The sequence below is a fragment of the Bacillus rossius genome, chromosome 11 (genome assembly GCF_032445375.1).
Source record: "Bacillus rossius redtenbacheri isolate Brsri chromosome 11, Brsri_v3, whole genome shotgun sequence".
Taxonomy (NCBI): domain Eukaryota; kingdom Metazoa; phylum Arthropoda; class Insecta; order Phasmatodea; family Bacillidae; genus Bacillus; species Bacillus rossius.
The window spans coordinates 53,752,931-53,778,679 of record NC_086338.1 but is presented as its reverse complement, the minus strand read 5'-3'; the positions used below and the strand labels follow the sequence as shown (position 1 = coordinate 53,778,679).

Sequence of the window (25,749 nt, the reverse complement as noted above, 5' to 3'; positions counted from 1 at the left end):
AACAAACGGGAGACGGGAAGCAGAAGTCAGGACATCCCCTCAAGTTTAAAGAGTGACAAATGTGACAGCTGAAAGGGGGGCGACACAAAGGGTCGGTACAAACAGCGTAGCAGAGTTTGACGGCCCACGCGATGGCTTGCAGTGTTTGCCGGCCACCGGCCCGCGTGACGTAAATTTTAAGCTCTGACAATTTTAGATTCTCTTTTTTTTCTGCTCTTTTAAATCATCCCGGATTATCCGATTCCCGAATTAGCGCGTCACGGATTAACAAGGTTCTACTGTACCACTAAATGGGGAACAAAACTCTTCATCAACCAGGTTTTTATACAAAAGAAAAATAAGCTCTATTTCCCGCTAAACAGGGTAAGAATATTAATTTCGCTAAACAAAACTTTCAATAGGCCATATTTAGCGAGAAAAAACTAAATAGATGAATTCCCGAAGAGGTAGACTAACCACAAGACTACTAGCGCTATTTATCTGTACGATTTCCGTCGCGCGACGCGCGTCACTCTAATCTCTGGCGTCACATAACCAACCTAAACAACAGTCGCCATTCGCCATTGCGGTAATATTAACCGTAAATGGTAAACAAATACATAGTTTTCGGTTCGTAAATGATAAATAACTTTGCAAATAGTATAATGGAAAATTATTTTACCGAAAGTACCGTAAATATACGTGGAAATTGATACTTAGGTATGTAACTGTTCAATGTTTATAAAACATACGCTATTTGTTTACTTTATTGGTATATTTTTTTCGTGTGCGGTTAGTTTTAAATTATTAAATCCTATTATTTTTCGATGAATAATTGAATTTTCTTCCCGAAAAGTACCGTAAACAAACATGGAAATTTGTTAGATATAGGTAATTATTCAATGTTATAAGTTTGCAGTAGGAGACCAATGATCGGCTCAAATAATCGGCTACGTTTTGCCGATCATTATGATCGGCAAAATTAACAAAATCGGCCGATTATTACGATCGGGGATCGGCATCGGCCCAGCTCTAATTAACTTGCATTTCGGTGTCACGTGGTGTTTTCGACGTTGTTTTGTCTAGAGACGTACGAGACTGTAAAATCCAGATAAAAACGACACAATTAATTATGATGCACTCGCAAACAACTCGATTGGCAGCAAGCGTGCACGACAGCACAACTCACCGCCATGATGGTTCAACAACAACTGTTGCTTCGTTGCCGGAAGCTGCAGGGCTGCCCACCTCGGCAGGCAGCCAACTTGAAAAACTTGGTGCTGCTAGCAAGCAGCGCGGGAAGTTCAAAATTCAAATGTTTCCAAACACTATACACTAACTTACACACAATATTTACAAGTCCAAACAGACGTGCTTTGCGGTGTTGTTTCGCTTCGTCGCAGCTCGCCGTTGTGAGCTCGTCCCGAGGCGCAGCGAACAGTTGTCTCCGCCCCGCAGGTACGGGATCAAGCCGGAGTGGATGATCGTGCACCGCATCATCAACCACCGCACGATGAGGGACGGCCGGACGCTGTACCTGGTGAAGTGGCGCGACCTGTCGTATGACCAGGCGACCTGGGAGGACGACAGCGAGGACATCCTGGGCCTGAAGCAGGCCATCGAGTACTACCACGTGAGTGCGCCGCTCGCTCGTCGGGGAACCTTTCGTCGCGTTTCACGAAACAGAAATATCAAAATAAAATAATGATTAGAGACAAAAATTTCAGGACCTGTATTGTAAATTAATATATCCTTTATTTTTGTATATCTCAGACAAGCCACTAGAATTTTAAACTGTATTATTATTAATACTGTTATTCTCCGTTCACTCTTACCTGAGTTTTGGAATAAACAAAGCCTCTTGTAAACAAACATTTTCATTGGCTGCCGGCCGCCGTGCACATTATTTGTGTGCAAGAAATAGTCCCTTGGTTACGTACCATTTGTAAGTATTTTTACACTGCCTTTTTTATAACAATTGGTGTTATATAGCATTATAGCGTTTCACCATTAATATCCAATACAGTTAAATGTGTCAGCAAGTATTTACTTACAATTATGTTAGCAGATGCCGTGTGAACAGTTGATGCCCGGCGCAACAGTTGTATTTCAGATTCGCATGCGCACGGTTTGTTATGGCTTACGCTGGACTGAGTTTTGTAAAGCACAGAACGGGAAAGCCTTTGAAAAGTGCACAGAAAACTATTGTGTTGAATGTTTTTAAAACATTTTCAAACTAATACTGGATTGTCGTGTGAACGATATCGCGATTTAGCTGCGGAATTTATGGGTGTTTCGTGCAAGGAAAGAATTACAGGACACTGGGACATTAACATCTCCCGGGAAGAAAAGGAAAAGTGAGTATCCTGTTATCAAAACTAGTGGTGATTTTGTGAAGACCACTATTAGTCGTAAAGTGCATAGTTTTTCTTTGCAAATGAACCACCTACGTTGAACAAAGTGCTACGGTGCTTCTTGTTATATTACTTCTCCATTATTTTATTAGCACCGACTGTACTGAAGTGTGTGTGTTGCAACTAGTGCTTGGCGCGCAAGATGAATTCAGCCTATCACTTGCTGACGCGGCACAGTGATACGACGGTGTTTGTTTATTTCAAAACTCAGCTAAGAGTGAATGGAGAATAGTTGTTTATTATGGTTGATGTTTCTTCCTGGAACCACTTATATATAGTTTTGTGCGTGGGGTTAACTGACACGACATCTCTGGATACTGTGCTTTCATGTTATGTGCTGCCAATATTTTGGCCTATTTGCATACAATAAGCAGAAAACTTTAAAATATAAAGAAATTTTTCCACAAGACATAGTTTTGACATCAAACCTGTTTCACAGTCACAAGTGCAGGCAGATCCCCCTCTGGGAGTTGCCCCCCCCCCCCCCCCTGACCTCCTCCATGGTCACTACTGTAGCTGGTTGCAATGGCTGTTCAAATTTACTGTTCAACACAGTCAACACACTGGCTCTGTGCAAGAGGTTCATAGTTCAGAATGGGTACTATATATAATCTTGCAGTCACGGTAGCCTTACGGGAGTAATATCCTAAATTGTTTTGCTTCTAGAATTTCATGTTTTTACACATGATTTTAAATAAAGTCATGGTATTTTCATATTAAATTGTTCACAATTTCTTTTTCCTACTAAATCAGTCATTATTTAATGGTTTTTATGAACTTGAAAACAAATTTTTATGTCGTACACAGTTTTGGATTAACCATTCGTATATAGCCTTCATTTACAAAACTTTTTAATTTTTAGTAGGTAAATCATTCATAAAATATAATTAAAAATTAGATCTTCTTAAAAAATATAGCAACCTGAGTTTTTTTAGGGCTTTTGGAAAAAAACTAATTTTATTAATTAATTATATATTAAAATTAATGATCTCAAATATGGCTACATACAAATGGTTGATCCAAAACTGTATACTTTAAGATTTAATGGTTTCGGTACATGCTAGGCCTCTCGTAGAAATTTATCTTTTATTAAGTTCATATAAACCATTAAATAAAGATTTTTTTTTTAGTAGGAAAAACTTTATAAACAATCATGTTCGAAAACACAACATAGCTAATACAAGGAAAATAATTTAGGAGTGCAATTTTGTGAGAGTTATGTCTCATCTTCTCCGTGAGGTATTTTTGATGTTGGCAAGTGGCAGGAGTGTGTGACCGCGCTTGCAGGACCTGCGGGCGGCGTGCAGCGCGGAGATCTCGGGCTCGAAGAAGGCCAGGAAGGGCAAGAGCAAGCGGACGAAAGCCAGGGAGCTTCAGGACGAGGACAGCGATTCGAAACTTCCGTGAGTGTCGTCGGAAATACTCCGTGTCGTTTTGCAGTGTAATCCCCCTGATCTGGCACGTTCCAGATTAGCAGGTAGGGTTGGAATGTTGAGCATCCATGTAGTTTCAACGAGAATACCAAAGGAAAAAATTAGTGTACAGCATAATGATGATACTTTGCTAGGCCATGTGCGAATACCAGTTTTTTTAAGTTCGAATGAATGCGAATATGAATAGTTAGAACATTTCTCGAATTTGAATAGTAAGTAAGAATCAAAAGTAGAATCCCACAAAATTAATTTTGCCGTCACCCAACAAACACGTGGGGAAATGAAAAGATAAATGTAGTGTGGTTGCTAAGTTGGAGATTGGTTACAACAATTTTTCCTTGCTGTTTCTTTTTTTTTATGCACAACGCAGTATTAAATATAACGTTTATTTGGTCATAAAGTGTGCAAGAGGGATAGAATCGGGTACAGGACTGCCACCTTCCCCCCTCTCTCAGAGCAATAACGTAAGACTGAAAGCAGATAAAAGAAAGGCAGAGGCTCACCGCTAGTGCCGTATTTCTTGCACACCAATAAGCTGATTCATAGAACATAAATATTTCCCTTATATCTTTGGAACTCTACTGAAGAAATATATGGTAGTAACAAGATTCGAGGGTGACTCTTTTCAGTGAAAATGTTGGATTTTTATGTCCAAAACAATAGATACGATTGTAGCAAGGGCAACCCCTCTGTGGGTAAATATGATAGCTGATCAGGGTGAAATATCGGCGAGCGTGATTCTGAACGCGACTGTCAGTAACAGAACAATATCAGCCCATTAATTGATAGGAAATTAGTTCCGGCCCAGTTATAGTAATTGGTAGAAACCTGAAAAAATTCTCTACCGCGATAATGCATTTTGAAATGTAAAATACGAATTTTGGCATTTTAAATTGATAAAATGGCTATTTTAACATTCTTTTGGCACATTTGGAAGGAATTTTCTTAAATTCATTTGTTAAGTTATATGTCAATGTTAAAAATGTATCGTAATGAAATAAAATGAACGTGTGTTTACATTATTTTTTAGACATGACTGTTATTTGAATGTTGTTTGGTCGTCAACTTTGTTTACTCAACGGTGTTAACAGAACATTGATTAAATTTGTATGTGGGTATATTTTTAACGATGCCTTCACGTTTCGGTTGACCCTAGGTTTTTATTGTGATTCACCATATCGTGGGCTTAGTGGAAAAAGTCGGTAAGTCCAATTTCTGGAAAAAGACTGTTAGTTCACTTGCCAAGTTTTGCTTGCCTAGAGTAGCGTTATAATGGACTTGCCGAAATAAAGCTAGAATAAAACGTCCACAATCATTCATTATTTGGACTTCCGAACGTTTTCTTGGCGAAGATATTGCCCTTACAACTTCACCTGTGAAGTTTACTCATTTTCACAAAAAAGTGGACTTACCAACTTTTTCCACTAAGGCAGGGCCGGTGCAAGATAAATTGGCGCCCTAGGCGAAAAAACCCCCCCCCTTCCTATCGGACACTCCAAAAAAATTTTCCTTGCCTCAAAATACATCACGTAAGCCTAAGATTTTGTCAACAATCAAATGTAAGCAGGCTTGTGTTTTTTTCTTTTTTACTTTTTTACTTATTACAAATCATGAACAGGTCACCGTGGACTTTAAATAATTACTTATATCAATATAAACATTCCAAACTGTTACAAAAATCCATTTTCATCTAGTTTCAATAATCGTTAAACATATCATATCAGCTGTTGTGTGTCGTGCTGCGCCGCCCCCAGCTACTTGGCGCCCTGGGCGGTTGCCTGGTTCGCCTGTACGGACGCGCCGGCCCTGCACTAAGCCCACCATGTGCAGCGTTGTCCCTGCCTGCGAGCGAGCGGTGTGTGTGTGTTGGGGTCAGGACGAGGTTCACGCCCCCCCCGGACAAGCCGATGACGGACCTGAAGAAGAAGCTGGACAAGCAGCCGGACTACATCGACCTGACGGGCATGCAGCTGCACCCCTACCAGCTGGAGGGGCTCAACTGGCTGCGCTACTCCTGGGGCCAGGGCATCGACACCATCCTCGCCGGTGCGTTCCCCCCGGAGTGCACTCGCGCGGCGGCCAGATTCTTAATAAATAAATCAATGAATCAATAAATGAATGAATGAATGAATGAATGAATCATCGAATAAATCAATGAATGAATAAATAAAACCACTCATTAAAACAGGTAGCATACCGTGTTTTATCGCATAATCGTCGCACATTTTTATACTAAATCCAAGTTCGAAAATTAGGGATGCGATGTTTATGCGGAAAAAAAATTTTTTTTGTTAGGTACGGGAAGCAGCGTAACCAAACATGAATGCTGCCAACTAACTCGCCCTGGCTACATTTTTTATAAGTGGTACACCGCGGCAACGCAGACGAAGAGATAAAAGATTATAATGTTTGAAAACTTCTTTAAAAGAAAATTTACACATCGGACAACTTCGTATTTCCGTTAATTAAATAAGCAAGTGGTAATGTCCGAATATATGTTAGATTTCAACTTTAAAATACATCGTTTTATAGGGAAAAAATACTAGTGATGGGCCGAGACTCGAAAATTCGAGTAGAGTCGAGCGAGTAGCATCAGCTCGGCTCGGCTCGGCATTCGAGTTTATTTTACTCAACGGGGCGAAACTCGAAAGGAAATTGGGTAAAACTCGATGATAAAATATAATAAAATTGATTTACAATTCTTAATATCTCCTTACGTGACTTCGGCCGACACTAAAAATACGTACGTAAGACCGAAACACGTACTTAAAAACAATGACGACAATCGGCCATATTTATATTTTAGTTTTACATATTGCCAACTTAACAGGTGTGACCACATAGCAAAGAAGACGAACACATTTATAATAAACAAAACACGAATTAAATTTTATAATCTTAATATCGGCCCAAATATTATTTTTTTTTTTTAGTAAATCCGTGCTACAATCGGCGCAACGTTACAATAATAAATTAACGGTAGCGTTATATTTGTGTTACAGAGCGCATGTTTGCGACTGATACGCCACCAATCACGAAATGGCAGTTAAAAAAAAAACTTTGCTCCACTAATTTTAGGAAGTGTAGGTTGGCGAACATGAATTTTTTTTCAGTGTTTGTTTACACTATTACGTTCGGCGAGATTGCATTTTGTATAATTGTTTGCTATCCAAATTAAGTGGCAAGTTAAAATTAATTATGAAGTATAAAGTATTTTATAAAGTGTAACTATTTAATACAAATACAAAAGCATGGATTGGTTGGAAGTGCCAGCTTGCGATTGGCCGGCAACGTAACGGCGTTAGTGTTGTAGCAATAATCTTTAAATGTATTATATTTGTTATAGGAACGTTTATTGTAATGTTGCGTTAATTGTAGCACGGCCTTACACTTCCCATAAGTGAAAGTTAGTTTTCAAAAATGTTCTAATGATTGTGTGAAACGTAACCTAACCTTCGCGCCAACAAGCCTAAATTATATTCATTTTTTTATTGACTCGTGAATGCTGCAGGCCGCAGCTAACTCGTTCGGTCCAAAATAAGGTAAATATGTAGTTGAGCGGTATTTGCGAAAAAAAAATGTTATAAACTGAAAATACTTTAATTATATGCTCTTTAAATTCCTCTTTTCATTAAAGCCGGCAGATATAAGAAATTCCAAATACTTTATGAGATATCGAATTTTTTAATTTTCATAGTTGGGCGATATTTGTTAAATAAAATTTAAAAATTCTGAAAATACTTTAATTATATGCTCTTTAAATTCCTCTTTTCATTAAAGCCGGCAGATATAAGAAATTCCAAATACTTTAGGAGATATCAAATTTTTTGATTTTCATAGTTGGGCAATATTTGTTAAATAAAATTTAAAAATTCAAAAAATACTTTTTTCTATGCTCTATACCTCAATTATTGAATTGTATTATATCAGTTAAGAATTTATTCTAAATGAATTATTTGTATTAATACTTGTATTTTAAATATATTTGATTACGTGGGCCAGTCTAAGGACTCTTAGCAGTAAAGTGCAAATATTCAAGCTCAACTTAAGTGTCAAAGATTCAAATAAAAATTCAGACTCAAATCGACTCGACTTGAATTTATGATCTACAAACTCGACTCGAATCGACTCGAACTAATTATTGTATAATTCGACTCGACTCGACTCGACTTAAAAATTTGCAGGTTCGTACATCTCTAAAAAATACCCATGCAAAGCTGCTCGGAATCTAATAGCAGGACCAAAAACCATTATGGATGGTTATGCGAGAGGGTTTTTTAATCCAAATTTTGAAGCCCTGAAATATCGGTACAACGATTATGCGCGTGCGACGACTATGCGATAAAACAGGGTATTGCTGAACAAATATGGTGTGTAAATGTTCCATGGTGCTAATTTCTCCAAAACAGTGTAACATGAAGTACTTTTTGATCGGCTTGAAATACAGCAGTGCTGTAACGTCAGTGTGTTGCTTGTTGCAGATGAGATGGGTTTGGGCAAAACCATCCAGACAATCACGTTCCTGTATTCCCTGTACAAGGAAGGTCACTGCAAAGGACCGTTCTTGGTGAGTTGAGTTAAGCAGCATTTAGCCAAAACTCGATTCAGATCATCAAAAAGTAATCTTTATTGAAATTTCAAGGAATATCATTATTTCCCATAAAAAAAAATTGTACCAAGTTGCAGTTGCAATTTTTTGTTTGTTTTGTTTTATAGTGCATTTATTAATGAATCGCTTTTAAACCACAATTGCTTTATTTTTTTTTTTATTGTTCTGTATGTATATTTTTTAGACTAATTTATTACAAATTATTTTATCGTAAAAATGTGGCATGTAAATTTTACCACTATTTTGGTGGAGTAAGTATTGTTCTTTGTTTCAACGAATTTCTTCCGGAGGACCATAAATATATTAAGAGTCTGATTTAGTGAATACAACTCTGACAACGAAACGATAGCCAAATACAAAACATAACGACCCGACTGCACACGCGGCCCGCCATCTTGCCGAACTGTTTATACGACACGCAAAAGGGGCACAAGTAACACTTCACACAACAAGGACATAAGTCACAAAGTCCGAACAAGTATTATAAAACAGCTTTTATGAAAATGAAAACAATAATAGCGAAGTCGCCTGTTTTAAAAAAATGAAATTGGACCAGAAATAAAACCAGGAAATCTTGTCTGTGTGATCCCAGCTCAGCGTCCCGCTGTCGACCATCATCAACTGGGAGCGGGAGTTCGAGACGTGGGCGCCGGACTTCTACGTGGTGACGTACGTGGGGGACAAGGACTCGCGGGCGGTGATCCGGGAGAACGAGCTGTCGTTCGAGGAGGGAGCCGTGCGGGGCGGCAAGGCCTCGCGCATCCGCTCCTCCACCATCAAGTTCAACGTGCTGCTGACCAGCTACGAGCTGATCTCCATCGACGTGGCGTGCCTGGGCTCCATCGACTGGGCCGTGCTGGTCGTGGACGAGGCCCACCGCCTCAAGAGCAACCAGTCCAAGGTGGGGTTCCTCTCTCTCTGGCGCTCGTGCGTCAAGCCCCTTGCGCGTACAAGTACATCGTGATTGACAGAACTGTTACTTTCCAAGGTGGGTTCCTCTCTGACGCGCTCGTGCGTCAAGCATCGTGAATCAAGCCCCTTGCGTGTGTTGCAAGCTCGCTATAATGCAGGGCTATGAAAAGATAGACAACATCGTTCACTGTAACATTTACCGGGCACCACATCTCCGCGTGCACAGTCACACGCAGAGCCTACAAGCACACTGTCCTCTCGTGAGCTCTGCCGCTACCTCTCAATCCTCCCCTGCCATGACCCTCTCCTGCCAGTGCAGTCTGTCCGTCACCATTATCGATACACAACATCAAACAGCGTGAATAAGTACATTGTGATGGACAGAACTACTACTTTTAATCTAGTTAATATTGATTAATCCATTGTAATGTATATTAGAGTTAATTACTAATCACTTGGGCATAAATCTAGTTAATAAGAATAATTATCTAATCTATAACAAATTTAATATAATATATTTGTTTGTTTTTTTATACATTAAGAAATATTAATGTTATTTTTATAATTAATATTGTTATTATTATTGATCCATTACTTGTTTATTTATAATTGATATACAAGCAATGTGTTTATGAAGTGAGTTTTGATCCTGTTGCATATCACGTTAGCAAAATGTAACGGTGCCAGATTAGGCATTCGGTTAGTGACGTCGTGTATTCTACATCCGCGACAGTGCTTTTGCTGTAGTGGGTCAGATTCCATTCTCCTTGAATCTAGATATTGAATTTTTGTTTTCGAAAGAGTGCCTCCAATCCACCGTTCAAATCCAAGTTTGGATCTCAGGAGCCAGGGATAAAATAATAATGTTATGGTTGCTTGTCCATGCACAATTTTAGTCCTGTCCGTGTCTCTATAAATATTTAATTCATTACATGTTTTTATTTTGCTTGTTTCTCAATAGTGTGTAGGTGTTAAGTTTTAGGGGTGAGAGACACATTTGAACACACATGAATACTCTGAATACTCATTTTATTACTTACAATCCATTATATTTGTGACCGAACAGAAATTGGCAATTATCAACTATTGTGGAGATATTCTCCTCAGATGGGAATAGCTCGGTGGACTTAAAGCCTTTTAACACTTGTATACTGGTATGTTAAGAATGAGACTACGTTGGTGGAGAGAGGTGTGATCACACGCATCTCACCGAGACAATCTGGTATCTATTCTTGGTGGGGCGAAACCCCTTTTGTCCAGGGAACTCTCCATTTCTTTCGTCGATTTATTCCGTCAATGATCCATTCACATCGTCATCCCTAATGGCCACTCATGACGAGAATTTAAGCTGGTAATACATTGGTTCATGTATTTCAGTTATAAAATTGGAAGCAAATATTTTGTTTGAAGAATGTATTGAAAATCACATTTAAGAAAGAAAATGTCATTTAGACATTTCCTTCCCAAGATTGGTTTGTTTAGTTTGTACTTTCAGTAGTGTGTCGAACCTGACCGTGGTGTGCGTTCCGTGCTGCAGTTCTTCCGCCTGCTGGCGAGCTACAACATTGCGTACAAGCTCCTGCTGACGGGCACGCCGCTCCAGAACAACTTGGAGGAGCTGTTTCACCTGCTCAACTTCCTCTGCAAGGAGAAGTTCAACGACCTGGCCGCCTTCCAGAACGAGTTTGCCGACATCTCGAAGGAAGACCAGGTCAAGAAGCTACACGAAATGCTGGGGCCGCACATGCTCCGTAGGCTAAAGGCTGATGTGCTGAAGGTCAGTATTTTTTTTTTCCTAACCTATATTAAAACTAAGTGTATTTGGGAGGGGTCTGTGTTAGGGAAAGACTCTTTAAGTGCGTCTCAGGCCGAAGCCTATACTCTCTAATCATGCAGGGTTTAAGCCATGCGGGAGAGGGAGAATGCATTATGTGCTAGGAGGGGGATTGGCCAGCCATGGCTGCGATTGGCGTCATGACTAACTCCCCTCACTGACTATTCTAGACTAAAAACTAGATAAGTTGGGCCCAGGTAAAACCTGCATAGACACAGGGAAAACCCTGGGCACTTACGTGCGGGATGAAAAATTTCATGCATTATTGACGAGCAGGTTGATTACAGGAAACAGAAGGATGGTTCTGGAAGAAGAGTTGGACATAGTAGAAAATATCTACTAAACAAGGTCGGGCACTTGAACATTTTTGTCCGCATTGGGGGTTTTGGGCATAACTGGTTGTTAGGGGGCGACTATCGTCGTTTCCCGCCAGGCTGCCAGCCAGGCAATTCCCGTAAACACTTTCTGCAGCTCCCAATGTTCCTCTCCAAATATTGTTATTGCCCCCTCACCTCTTTCCCTGGGATATACTTATTTTTTTCTTGTTTCCTACTTTCCAAATGTTCACCTCCTATATTTTATATTTTCCCCTCTTTATTATGCCTTTTCACCATCATTTTATTTCTATCTTTCATAGTTACCACTGCCGCAATCTCCCTCTTTCTGATGCTCCCACTTTTCCTGTTGCTCCCTCTGAACTTTCCATTTCCTCTCCTTTTATCAGCCTTCACGTTCATCGTTCAACCTCAATCTGTAGTATCTTCTTTTTCTCATTTAAATCTTTGTCCTTTTCTTTCGCACATTAATTTAGTACTCTCACTTTCTCTCACCATTTTTGTGTTCTCTTACCATTGATGCTTTCTCTCACCACACTTAATGCTTCCTCTCACATTAGATTTCTACATAGATATATTACTCTAAAATTTTTTCTCAATGCTATTTCCTTCTTGCCATCTTCTCCCACTTTCTTTCATGTCTTTTACTTAGACTGGCCTATCTATTTTTTTCTTTTTTTTTAGTATTTGTCACCACCAGTTTCATCATTTATAATTTATCTTCTTTTATTGAACTTGTTTTGTTTGCCCCTTGGGTTTTACTCCTATTATCTCTATTCTCTTCTCTTTAATATAATAAAATTCATTCAGTTTTTTTTCCTCTCCTTTCTTCACTTCTACTCCTCTACTCAAAGGTTCTTTTTATTTAATTTTTCATCTGATTGTTCGTAAATGTTTTTTAAATGTTCTCCTATAAGAATTGACTTGGCACGTGTAGTTCTTGTAGTTAAAGAAATGTGCAGAGCTGATCTGGTTGTTGATGCGGCTGTACGGGAGTCTCCACGCGTGATCGGTTGTGTTCCCAGAGCATGCCCTCCAAGTCCGAGTTCATAGTGCGGGTGGAGCTGTCCCCCATGCAGAAGAAGTATTACAAGTTCATCTTGACGAGGAACTTCGAGGCTTTGAACCCCAAAGGTGGAGGCCAGCAGGTAAGCTCTGCCTCTTACTACGATTGTGGTGGGAAAATGTATTTTTTCTGGTGATGTGCCAATCAAATCCTCAAATATCATCAAATGTTTAATAGGTTATTTAAAAGATTTGATGTTTGAGGAAAAAAAAAAAAAAATATTTGAAGAAAAATATTTGGGGAAGAAAAATTCATAAATTGAAACACTAGCAACTATGTATGTGGCAAAGACTTTGTTATTTATCCTTACAAAAATGATAAAAAAAAATGGTGTGTATATGCCACCAGCTGTGAATGTTTTAACATTAAAATAAAAAATGTGACATTTAAAAAAATTGTGTACATCATGTGCTTTATGTATTTATAAAAAAGCCTTTAATGGGTTGAATGTTTTTTTTTTTTCCCAGTCTGGATTATGATTTGACCCATCTATAATTTTGTTCTATGATTTCACATAAAGTGATTGTTGTTGCGTGCAGGAATTACGTACAGCTGAGTAGTCAATAGTTTTTAATGTTTTGCAGTTTGTAAATTACCACCTGCGAAAAAATTTGTTATCTTTCAAGGGGCTGTTTTTGGTTGATTACCGGTGCAATGATAGCAAAGTTTCCACCATCAATGGTGTGCGTAACTTGCAATGTCTTTATGGACTCTTTGTGGTAATTAGGAATATGCAGAGCCAAGATTTTATGGTGCAATAAAAAAAACTAATTTTATCATTGAAAATAGTGTATTTCATCTTTATAATCATAAAAAATTACATGTAATTCTGTGATTATATTTCTGTAACTTTCAAAATCAAAAGTTTCTAACATTGACATGTGCATTTGTTTACTAATAAAGTAATAATGTTTCAGCAATTAATTTAATTTATTAGAGATAAAAGTATTATAGGCTGAATATTTGAATTTTCACTGGTATTTATATATCAGATATCTACTCAAATTTCACTAGTGTTTTGAAAATAAAATACTTTTAACAGTTTCGGACAAACAAAACTCGTTAACATACCAACTGTGTCCGCCATACACACGATTTTTGACAGTTCTGTCGGCAAACAGGCCATTCAGTGATGCACAGCCCGTGCCACTGTGTTGTGTTTGTGTTGTTGTGTTATGTTTGTGTTTGTGATGTTGTTTGTGCCGCTGTTAGGTCCTGTGTTTGGACGCAGGTGTCGCTGCTCAACATCATGATGGACCTGAAGAAATGCTGCAACCACCCGTACCTGTTCCCGGCGGCGGCCCAGGAGGCCCCCGTCACGGCCAGCGGCCAGTACGAGAACCAGTCCCTCACGAAGGCCTCGGGCAAGCTGCTGCTGCTGTCCACCATGCTGCGCAAGCTCAAGGAGCAGGGACACAGGTGGGGGGGCCCCCTGACATCTCCCCGGCCCGAGCCCGATCGGTAGAGACCGGAAAAATTCGCGAGTTCATTTCGCGATAGGCTAAAATACAAATAGTTATACCTCAGTGCTGCCTCTGCTATTGGCTCACAACTCACCTGGATGACGCTGGGCCAATGAGAAACACCCAACCAAAGCTTTATCGAATCACAGGCTGCTACGCTGGGAAGTCTCATAAGACAGCAGCCAATGAGTGGGTGACATTGACCTAGTGTACGTAGAACTATGGAGTTCATCCTGGAGGTCATTGAACCAGCGAATTTTTCCGGTCCTTACCGATCGGCGATCAGTTGCCGGATCGCCAAACGCTAGGGCCATGGAAATTTTGCGAAATGATCCCGAGAGTAGCTGGAAGTTAAAAAACACTGTAGAGCATCGTCTGTGTTTCGTGATCGGGGTGAGTTACTTTGAGGTGCATGTCGATTGTCACGACAACCAGTCTCACTAATTCGGCGCGGAAGCAAACTCGTCCTTAGTGGCCTCGTGCAAACAAGGCGACGACTTCTCTCTGCAGACGGCCGCCAATCGCAAGGAAGAAACCGTTGAGGTTGGTTACACCTTGTTGCAGTCTAGTAGGCGTTCTGATATTTTTCGCGAAATTTTCCTGCCCCTATCAAACATAAATATCGTTTAAATGGGAATGCCAAAACCATTGGACTCTGAGAACTTCAGAATCATTGGAATCTATGGAAATGGCCCCAACACTACTTTAAACTCGCCCAAGAATATAAGTTGCAGCGGATGTGCTTTGCGACATTTTGAGCGTTGAAAATAATAGCCTTAGCTTGTGTAGTGCTGATTTATCATTAATTTTTTATTGGGTGGACGAACCACGTGGTCTAGTGTAACTATTCCTTTGGTTAGCAGTCCATTTTCTGTGTTGTGTTTTACTGTCTTGACCAGAGGGTGGTGTTTCTATGTGTCTTCCTGGCAAAAACACATGAAGCTTTGGATTTACACAGTTGTAGCTCCAAGGACAGTACTTTTGGTCGTTATGAATGAATAACATTTGGTATTGCCATATGGCCCATATGTATACATGCCAAAATAGTATGTTTTTAAATTTAACTGCTATAATAACATGTTCCTTTGATTTACTTGTCTTGACTTTACTGGAATAGACAATTCAAAGCAACATGCACATCGTCATGTATAATTCTTACTTCTTTGGTAATGTCTCAACTCAAAAATGGTAGTGTGCATGAGTAGTCGTGATGCAAATAAACAATAGAAGATCAGCAACATTTTTGTATCATCACAATGGTTTAAACATCCATTTGGCAGAGTGTAAAACACTTGTGAAGTGATAGTCTTGCAGTCCACAAACGAATGCTTTGAGCATTCACCTCGTAGCAACCGCCGTCTGAGCGTGATCTTTGAATATATATACTGTATAGAAGTTGCCAGCCCATGTTAAAATTTCTAATACGGTTTGAGGTAGTTGGTTAATTCACCGCCGCAATCGCCACCATCTCTAGGGCATCGACTTGTGGTGGTCCCTAGCGGACAAGTGTCAAACTCTTCAAACACCCCTTCCCCCTCCCGTTGAACTACCTTGAGCTGCAGTGAATTATGGGTGGGGGGTGCAGGGGAATGATGCGGGCAACAGTGCTGCGCTCTAACGTGCAAATGACAACTAAGACGATACAGGGCGTTACGGCAGCGCACTGCAGCAGTGAAGTTCCCAAGCTGCTCATCATACGCTCCTGAAAAACGTAGAGTAAATCCTATCCGCTCGCGACTTCTATACAGTATTATATATTCAAAGGCGTGACAAACCCGGTCAACCCCGCTGCTTCTGTGACGCCGGCTCCTGTACTCTCGACACTGGTGTGTTTTGTTTCGCAGGGTACTCATATTCTCGCAGATGACCAAGATGCTGGACATCCTTGAGGACTACCTGGACGGCGAGGGCTACAAGTACGAGCGCATCGACGGGAACATCACCGGCTCGGTGCGGCAGGAGGCCATCGACAGGTTCAACGCCCCCGGGGCCCAGCAGTTCGTCTTCCTGCTGTCCACCAGGTGGGGCTTGATCCAGCTGAGGCTAGGCTTTATCAAGGCAAACACTAAAACAATAGTGGACCCAGATGCTTTTGGAGGGGGCTTGAGCTCCTTAGCATTGAATCTCGTGAGGTTAACGCGGGTTGCGTAGTGCCCCGGAAACACTGGAGTGGCCTCTTAAGTATTCATAATCAATTCAAAGTGTTAGTATCAAATAAATGAACTACACTTATTATTTTGTAAGACAGTAAAATAATTTTGAATACTTGTCCTGGTAAAAAAACCTAAATAGGGTATTTATATCACACAAATATTTAACATAAGCAATGAACTTATGAGAAATACTTCATAATCAATTCAAAATGTTAGTATTGGAAGTCAAATTAATAAACTGTTTTCATTCAAAACTGGAATACTCGCGGTGTGGCCCGGTTGTGAGTAACTGCCTGATGCAGGGCCGGAGGACTGGGCATAAACCTGGCGACGGCGGACACCGTCATCATCTACGACTCGGACTGGAACCCGCACAATGACATCCAGGCGTTCTCACGCGCCCATCGCATCGGGCAGGCCAACAAGGTGATGATCTACCGCTTCGTGACGCGCAACTCGGTGGAGGAGCGCGTCACGCAGGTGGCCAAGCGCAAGATGATGCTGACGCACCTGGTGGTGCGGCCGGGCATGGGGGGCCGCGGGACCACCTTCTCCAAGCAGGAGCTGGACGACATCCTGCGCTTCGGCACGGAGGAGCTCTTCAAGGAGGAGGAGGTACCGTCCTGCCGTCGTCGCTCCTCTCTAGCACCTTCGAACACATCGTACACCGAGAATAATAGGGTCACATCTCAAAAAACTAAATTTTACAGGAGAGTGAATAAATGAAAGTTTATTCTTAGCCTCAGCAATCAGGAAGTGCATAATGTCGGCACTGTTTCTATGGCACAAGTCAAAATTATGGCCATGGTGTATTCCAACCCCACCCTCAGCTGTAGGAACAATAAGGCCGCATGTCAACATGTGGCTGTATTATTCTGATTTCTGTTTTACAAATTTAAAATGTAATAAGGACATATCTCATCTCAGGTGAATATTTATTGTACTCTCTAGTACCTTTGAATATATCGTACACCGAGAATAATAAGGCCACATCTCAAAAAAAATTTTTTTTTTTTTTTTTTTACATTTTTGTATATTTGTAATGTCTATGGCCATATCTATTCGGTATAACAAGGCCATATTTATGTAGTACAATAAATATTCACCTGAGATGAGATATATGTCCTTATTACGTTTTAAATTTTGTAAAACAGAAAATCAGAATAATGCAGCCACATGTTGACATGCGGCCTTTATTATTCGTACAGCTGAGGGTGTGGTTGGAATACACCATGGCCATATTTTGACTTGTGCCATAGAAACAGTGCCGACATTATGCACTTCCTGATTGCTGAGGCTAAGAATAAACTTTCATTTATTCACTCTCCTGTAAAAATTAAGTTTTTTTTTTTGAGATGTGGCCCTATTATTCTCGGTGTGCGATATACAGCGAAACCCCTTATTTACGTTACCGTTATTTACGTTTTCCCGTTATTTGCACTATATTCTTCAGGTCCCGTTTGGTTCCCATATAGTCCAATACAATACTTTCCCGCGAATTACGTCTCAAAAATCGAATCAATCCCGCTATTTACGTCACGAACAACCATAAACAACCAGAAAATACCGTGGAGCTAGTAGGCAATGAACATTTTAAATAGCAAAATATACATATTTTATAACATGAAAAGTTGCTTTTATTTCTAAACATGTAATAATTTAAGCCTAGGCGTGTAAAAGTACGAGTAATTATAGCAGGAGACAATCTAAAATGCACGAGGGAAAAACGTAAACTCATGAATGTACAAACATGGCTGCTTGTAAGTTCTGATACTGTATTTATGTCACAACTTAGCCGAAATACTGGTACGAGACATAAACTTCACAAGATAAAATGAGCGGTGTCTTGGTAACTGTTTTATACGTCTTTTATAATTTGGGAAGTATTGTACAGTTGACGCCATATTTTTTAAACTAACCATTTATTTCTGGGGATCGTAAATAATTAATTATTGGTATCAAGACATCATGATAAACGTAAACTTGAACATGTCACGGCAGCGAGAAAACTGGTGCGTATACCAATAAACTGGTATTAGAACTGGATAAAATTGGTACACGGGAGGTGGAGCTTATATTTTTTTCCGCTAAGCTCGCATCTATTGGTTGGCGGCTGATGGCGTCATGAGTCTGGGCGGAGCATAGAGTGCGCATGCGCCGCCGCGTCGTTACAGCAGCTGACCGAGTACAATGACCTTTCTCCGCGTTTGGCGCGCTATTGACGGTAAATATTCATCAATTTGCGGCCTTTTCTTAAAAATTTTTTTACTGTGAGCAATGTGTATGTAGCCCGTATTTGTTATAAACCCTGCCGGTTGCAACTGTATTTATAATTTGGAGAGGCAAATAATCTCCTTGAACAGCCAAAAAAGCAAGCAGAAGAAAATTTCAAATTTATTTTTTAGGAAGTAATCAGAAAAACATTTTGGCTTTCATTCTTTTTTTATTTTTGTCAAATGTGGTAAATTAATAATTGATTAAATACTAAAGTAAAATTTGTTGTTAGTGTGTTTGTACCTGCATTGTAGTATGTGCTATTAAACAAAAGGAAAAAAATTCTAAATAAGGTAAACTGTACTCCTTTTTATGCTTTTCCCTTTATTTACACTTTCCCGCTTTTTACACTTTTTTACTTTGTCCCCATGAAAAGTGCAAATAAGGGGTTTTGCTGTATACTGTATAGAAGTCGCTAGTGGATAGGATTTACTCTACGTTTTTCAGGAGCGTGTGATGAGCAGCTTGGGAACTTTACTGCTGCAGGGCGCTGCTGTAACGCCCTGTATCGTCTTAGTTGTTATTTACACGTTAGAGCGCAGCACTGTCGCCCTCTGTCATTCCCCGCACCCCCCACCTATCATTCACTGCAGCTCGAGGTCGTTCAACGGGAGGGGGAAGGGGTGTTTGAAGAGTTCGACACTTGTCCGCTAGGGACCACCACAAGTCGATGCCCTAGAGATGGTGGCGATTGCGGCGGTGAATTAACCAACTACCTCAAAACCGTATTAGAAATTTTAACCTGGGCTGGCAACCTCTATACAGTATATTTATTCAAAGGTAGTAGCGAGTAAAGTTCTGTAATGTTTCTGGATTCCAGGGGAAGTTCGCAGAAAATGTGTTTACAATATTGCTGAACTAAAACACAGTTTATTTAGCTGCTGTTACCATAAAAAGAATGATACATTTTTTCGACTCATTTATAATTACAATAAAATTGATAATCTTAATCTGTAAAAGTGTAGCTATATAATGTTTTTTTTTTTTTTAATTTTTTAAATTTATTTTTTTAACATAAGCCTGCAATTAGTAATTTCATTATAATGTCTTATGTATTGTATTTCTTTTTATGCATTTTATATTTTGATGTTTATTTTTAATAGTTATATTTTAAACTTTATTTGTTTGTTTGTATTGTTTGTATGTTGTGCTTGTATATATGTGTCGTGCCCACCGCTAAAGCCCTCGGCTGTTGGTGGGCATGTTACAATATTAATAAATAAATAAATAATATAAAAACAGGGTGATTAACTTGAGTTTAAAATGTAAACATGCCTAATTCGTCGCTAACAAGATAATTTAGCTCAAACAAAATTTATATATATATATATATAGTGAAAGCTTTGTTTATATTATTTTTAACAGTCATTTACACACTTACCATATTATGTGAGATATTAAAGCATTTAAAAAAATTTTTATTTGAAATTTTTTAAATGGATTTGTTCATTTCCAAGAATCAATCATTAATTCACTGTCTAGAATATTGTTGACTTATTTTATTAAAAAAACAGTTAATTACTATAAGTCCTTTATTTCTCACTTTATCTTAAGCTATTTTGCAATTAGTGCAGTGTGTTAAAAACAATAATTTTTTGTGTGAATTTTTCAGGGTAAAGAAGACGAAGCTATCCACTACGATGACAAAGCGATAGACGAGTTGCTCGACAGAACCAAACAGGGTATCGAACAGAAAGAGAATTGGGCCAATGAGTACTTATCATCTTTCAAGGTTGCGAGTTACGTGACAAAAGAAGGTGAAGAGGTGAGTCGAAATAGTCTGGGCCTAGAGATGACAGAAAATAGCATTTATAAATATTCATTACAGCATTAATTAAGTTTTATAGAATTTACAAATTTTTCAAGCATTTTAAAATTTGTCTCTGTTTTGATATGTTTCTCGGACAGTTTAGGGCTGTATGAAGCTGATGAAAATCATGGTTGAACCGAAATTCAGGTTTATTTTGGGAAATTGTTTCTGAAGAATTTTGTAAGAGCATAAATAGTAAAATCCCATTTTAATGTAAAGAAGTAGTCCAGGTGCGACGAGAACTGAAACTTCTTGTTTAATATATTATTAGGTATAAGAAACGTAATTCTCTTTGTCTAACATAGATCAAAAAGAATATATGAAATCATGCGAGTGCTAAATTATGCAATTTTGCAAGTGTGCAAGTGTTCAAGTATGGAAGTGTACAAGCATGCCTCTCCCCTGTCATCATCTCTACTGATTTACCAGACCACGTACCTAACTATTCCTATTCCCCTCTTCTCCTGGTTCTCCCACCATGTACCTAACTATTCCCCTCTTCTGGTTCCCCCACCATGTACCGAACTATTCCCCTCTACCGGTTCCCCTACCCCACGTACCTAACTATTCCCCTCCTCTACCGGTTCCCCCACCATGTACCTAACTATTCCCCTCCTCTTCCGGTTCCACCACTACGTACCTAACAATTCCTCTCCTCTACCGGTTCCCCCACCATGTACCTAACTATTCCCCTCCTCTACCGGTTCCCCTACCCCACGTACCTAACTATTCCCCTCCTCTTCTGGTTTCCCCCACCACGTACCTAACTATTCCCTTCATGTGATGGGAATTTTCGTAACGCTCTAGAACTGTAGCTCTCACTTGAGAAGTCTCAGGAGTGACGAGAGATGGAGGTAGTTGCGCAGAAACAGTGTCAGGGTCGATGTCCCGCAGGAGGAGGAGCCCACGGAGATCATCAAGCAGGAGGCGGAGAACACAGACCCCGCCTACTGGGTGAAGCTGCTGCGGCACCACTACGAGCAGCAGCAGGAGGACATGGCCCGCACGCTGGGCAAGGGCAAGAGGGTCCGCAAGCAGGTGCGTTACTGGGCGCTCGGCCTGTCGTTCGCTCACACACCGTCAGCTGCCAGCAGGGGCGCAACAACTACATTTCCAAAGGAAGGGGGGCAATATACCTTTTTATAAAGAATCATCGATCCCCCCCTATTGAAGTTGGGGGTCCGGGGGTCCTCCCCAGGAAAAAAATTTGTATTTCAGGTTGGAAAATGGTGCTATTTAAGCAGTTTTATTATCTAAAAATTGATTACACAGTTAGAGGAAATAATGAAATTATTTATCCGACTTTTACAGCACTTTCTTTGCACCCGTTTCCCCCCCCCCCCCCCCCACTTCAATAATTCAAGGGGGGGGTGGGGGAAAATACCCTTGCCCCACCCTGTTGTTGCGCCCCTGACTGCCAGTGTTCCACGACTGTTTTCCTTCACGTCCACTAGCCTCGACAGAGAATAAACCATACGTAGTAGATCCCTTGATAAATAATATATAATATGAGAATAATAGTCACTTTGTCTTTCTAGCACACTGGCCATTGGCAGAAGCCGTTGACCACAGTAAAAATTGTAAAAACGAAGGAAAAAAAAAACTTTTTATCATTCTTCACAATGGCTTGAAAGAGCTAGGAAATCTGTTAAACAGGGAGGATCTCATGGAATTGAAAAGGTGTGTGTAAATCCCAGAAAACACAGGGAAATTGACAATGAGTACACTGCCTAGAAAACAGTGTTATTAATATTTCATACTACGTAGTTTCTTAGTGTCTTAATTAATGTACCATTAATAATCTGCATCTAATTTGTACTAGCATTAATCAAAACTAAGGTATACATAGAAAAACCACTGTTTATTGCTTTCAAGTGAAATGTTACATTTAGAGCCAGCTGGAATGACATTTAATGGAATGAAGTCTTAATGGAATGACAAACGTATCTAATGGCAAAATATTTTGATTCTTATTGGAGGAAGGGTTTACACTTGTCGTGTGGGATTGACCTGGCCCATCGCTGTCCGTTGCGAATTATGGGTTGTCTGTTCAAGGTCAACTACAGCATGGAAGGCACTGTGGATGGAGGCGACAACACAACCTGGCAAGACAACCTGTCCGACTACAACTCTGACTTCTCAGTTCCTTCAGGTGAGTCCTGTGAGACAGGTCCAGTTCAGATGAGTTAGGCCTTGCTGTTGAGAATACCTACAGTAGGTTTCGAGAACAACCGATACAATGAAATCCCATTTTGACGTACCTGAAAAGACCTTCAAATTTTTTTAAACTGTAATAATGAAATTATGCTATAAGGAAATGTGAAATGTCTTAATTAGGATTAAAAATTGATACTACTGAATATATTTTTTAAAAATATCATAATTAATTGTTTATTAGGTTGCACTAACTTTGGAAATAGATGTTAGAAGGAGATGTGAGGTGGAAGAAGAATGTCAGCAGAGGGGAGGGGGTGTCTACTGTTCTGCGCGCAGTATAGCACTCGCCAAGAGAAATGCAACGCAACAAGCTTTGAACGAATTTTCAACAATTTCCTTCAATTTTTCGACTTTTAACAAACCTCTTCCATGGTTTCTCAAAAGGGATTGTAATAGAAAGGTGTTCATAATAAACAGGGCAATAACAAAAGGTTTTTTAAATATTCAAATGTTTATTTTTAAAAAATATAAGTATTTTAAAAATTAAATTTTTATTTGTAATAATTAATTTTTTGATGTGTTAAATGTTAATGATTTAATTTTAAACTTGTTAATTTGCTTGCAGACGATGACAAAGAAGATGATGACTTCGATGAGAAAGCAGATGGTGAGTGCTACAGTTCTTGTCACGTGTTGAGTTAGTTGTTGGTTTCTGTGGCGGGAGAGCTGTTTTCACGCCGTGTGTTGTGTTTCCCTTCAGCCAACGACCTGGGCAGGCGGAGCCGGCGACGCATGGAGCGCCGAGATGAGAAAGATCGTCCCTTGCCCCCGTTGCTGGCGCGCGTCGGTGGAAACATGGAGGTAGGCAGCGCATCCGTCGTGATAGTTTGGTGTAGGCGATGGTGTCGTAAGGAAATTTGTGTTTTATCTTTATAATTAGATATAATGAAGCTAAATTTCATAAGCAACATACACTACATGAAACATCACAGGAGAATGCGGAGACACGATTCAACAAAGTAGAAGTGCGATTAGACGAAATTGTGTGTCTCTCTTGTAGCCGCCTGCCTTAATTACCTATGTATTTTTGTATCATGGTTGTCCCAAAAAATTTTTTTTAACAATTTTTCTTCAATGCTTCTTATAGTGTGTTGTGAGTGACGAACAAATTTAAAAGTTTATCAATGTTAAATGATGATTGCATGAAGATTTTTGAAAAATTAATTCTCGTAAATTAATAGCACTAAATGATTTGGGGGGGGGGGGGGGGGGTGGATTTGGTTTAAAGTCGAGTATTTATAAGCAAACAAATAATCGTTATTTCAAAGTGTTGATATTCGAGGTTGAATCAATACGAATTGTTTATTATTTGTATTTTTATCCAAAAATTTGAATATTCGCACAGGCATACTTATATGTAACATGAGACTTTTTGATTGGTCCTTCAACAAACATGTAGAATTAACACATCATTATTATATCTAGACATACTATTTAGCAATCATTTATGAATTTTTATTTTGTTATTTTTATAATAATATCCAGGTCTTAAAGTCTAAATTTTCACTGAACACGTGCAAAAAATGTATCTTATCTTGAACAAGTGTAGTAAAAATTATTTTTTCCAATGACCACTTGCTTGAATGAAAAATGTCAGTGTTTTTTTGCCTCCGTGGGGTATGAGTCCACTTTTTTTTTGTTGTTAGCTATGTGGAAGAAATAATTGCTTGAGATGTCAAAAGACGAACATCACAGCGGCAGTTCGGGTGAGAAAGTGGGGAGTAGGCGGTTGTTCGTCGCTTTACTTTTATACTTGCGAAAAATGTGCCGTCAGTTGTATTCCATTTTTAACAGCTTGAGTGGATCTCTTGCCCATAAACACTGAGGTTAGTGGACACCGATGAAGTTATTTATGGCCCCAAACTACAGCATTAAATCCGGCTTTTAACATACCTGTATTGCTCTAAGGAAAGTTCTACTGAATGTTTGGAGTTTTTTAAAAATTTTCCTGAAGACAGTCGATAATAATTAGATTCTATTTGACTTAGACTTTCCTGACCTTTGCGCACTTCAAATGAATAGTCTTGAAGATAGAGCAGTCAATTGAACTCTTTAAGTGGTGATGCTAAGCCAGAATTATGGGAAGTTTCAAGTTTGTAAACTAGAAATTGTAAACAACAGGCACAATGTGACACTACAAAAAGGCATTTGGTATAAGTTAGTAAACATTTATTTACACTTGACTTGCATTTGGCTGCTTCTTTTGTTTTTGTATGTATGTGTGTAACCTACTAACGGTGTGGTGATGCAAGGTTAAAATGCAAACATACTTCTGTCTTCAGGTGCTTGGCTTCAACGCTAGGCAACGGAAGGCGTTTTTGAATGCCATCATGCGCTACGGGATGCCGCCCCAGGATGCGTTTAACTCCCAGTGGTAAGTAGTGCTGTAGTGATTATTGCTGCCGTTGGGTGCGAGTTGTTGTAAAGCATGTGTGGGTGGCTCAAGATACTGTCCCCCAGACGAACCACAACTCGTAGAGCGAGCCCTCTTCTGGGCGTGGGAAGTTTTAGAATGTTGGTTCTCGCACGTGAACTTTCGTTAAAGGCCTTCCCTCACATACGTGTGTTAAATTCACTCAATTACTAGTTGATGGTGCTGGAAATTGAAGAAAATTAGGAGTCTTCATGTAAGTACGGATTCATTGTAGCTGTAACATCAGGTTGATATCCAAGCATAAGTATTGCATTCATTCAAATCTGTAGTTATAGCTTTGTCAGCAATCTGAGATATTGACAATTAAGTAAACTAAATTAAATCTGGTTAACTAAAGAAGTATGGCCAGATTTTCGGAGTATGTAAGGACCGTATGAACCAGTAAAATCTATAATGAGATTTGACTGTGCACACATATTTATTTTGATACTATTATTAGTGTGGTGAGTTTTTAAAAGTTTACAGATTTTCAGTGTAGAAAAAAATTATATTCAAACAGATTTAGTAACATGTCTACTTCTTTTCCTGTTTTCAAGTCTGCTGTACTGAGCAACTGTTTAGACTGAACAGCTGGAACAATTAGAATTTCCTTGCTGGCCGGTATAGGTAAGAAAAATGCATGTTGATTCTTCCAATGTAACCTATGTATTGGATTTTTAAATCAGTGTGCGATACTAAGATAACAGTATTGTATCATTGAGTATCAAAGAATAAAATAAATAAAGATCCAATTCTACTTGTGTAAGAACTTGTGCAAGTGTGGATGAACACTACTGTTTGAAGTTGAAGAGTGCTTAAAGTTGACTGTAACTTGAA

General features: G+C 39.4%; 1 protein-coding gene across 2 annotated transcripts in view; it reads left to right on the top strand.

Moving 5' to 3' along the window:
• The window catches only part of LOC134537001 (chromodomain-helicase-DNA-binding protein Mi-2 homolog), an 83,812-nt gene that overhangs the window by 27,153 nt on the left and 30,910 nt on the right, over positions 1 to 25,749 (top strand). For both annotated transcript variants that reach the window (XM_063377156.1, XM_063377155.1), the window contains exons 13-28: positions 1,438 to 1,612; positions 3,681 to 3,796; positions 5,703 to 5,872; positions 8,308 to 8,393; positions 9,028 to 9,336; positions 10,885 to 11,124; positions 12,542 to 12,664; positions 13,814 to 14,001; positions 15,890 to 16,066; positions 16,501 to 16,813; positions 20,085 to 20,237; positions 21,177 to 21,320; positions 22,338 to 22,434; positions 23,065 to 23,106; positions 23,200 to 23,300; positions 24,782 to 24,873. In XM_063377156.1, the coding sequence (XP_063233226.1) occupies positions 1,438 to 1,612; positions 3,681 to 3,796; positions 5,703 to 5,872; positions 8,308 to 8,393; positions 9,028 to 9,336; positions 10,885 to 11,124; positions 12,542 to 12,664; positions 13,814 to 14,001; positions 15,890 to 16,066; positions 16,501 to 16,813; positions 20,085 to 20,237; positions 21,177 to 21,320; positions 22,338 to 22,434; positions 23,065 to 23,106; positions 23,200 to 23,300; positions 24,782 to 24,873 (2,526 nt within the window). The remainder of the gene's footprint in view (positions 1 to 1,437; positions 1,613 to 3,680; positions 3,797 to 5,702; positions 5,873 to 8,307; positions 8,394 to 9,027; positions 9,337 to 10,884; positions 11,125 to 12,541; positions 12,665 to 13,813; positions 14,002 to 15,889; positions 16,067 to 16,500; positions 16,814 to 20,084; positions 20,238 to 21,176; positions 21,321 to 22,337; positions 22,435 to 23,064; positions 23,107 to 23,199; positions 23,301 to 24,781; positions 24,874 to 25,749) is intronic.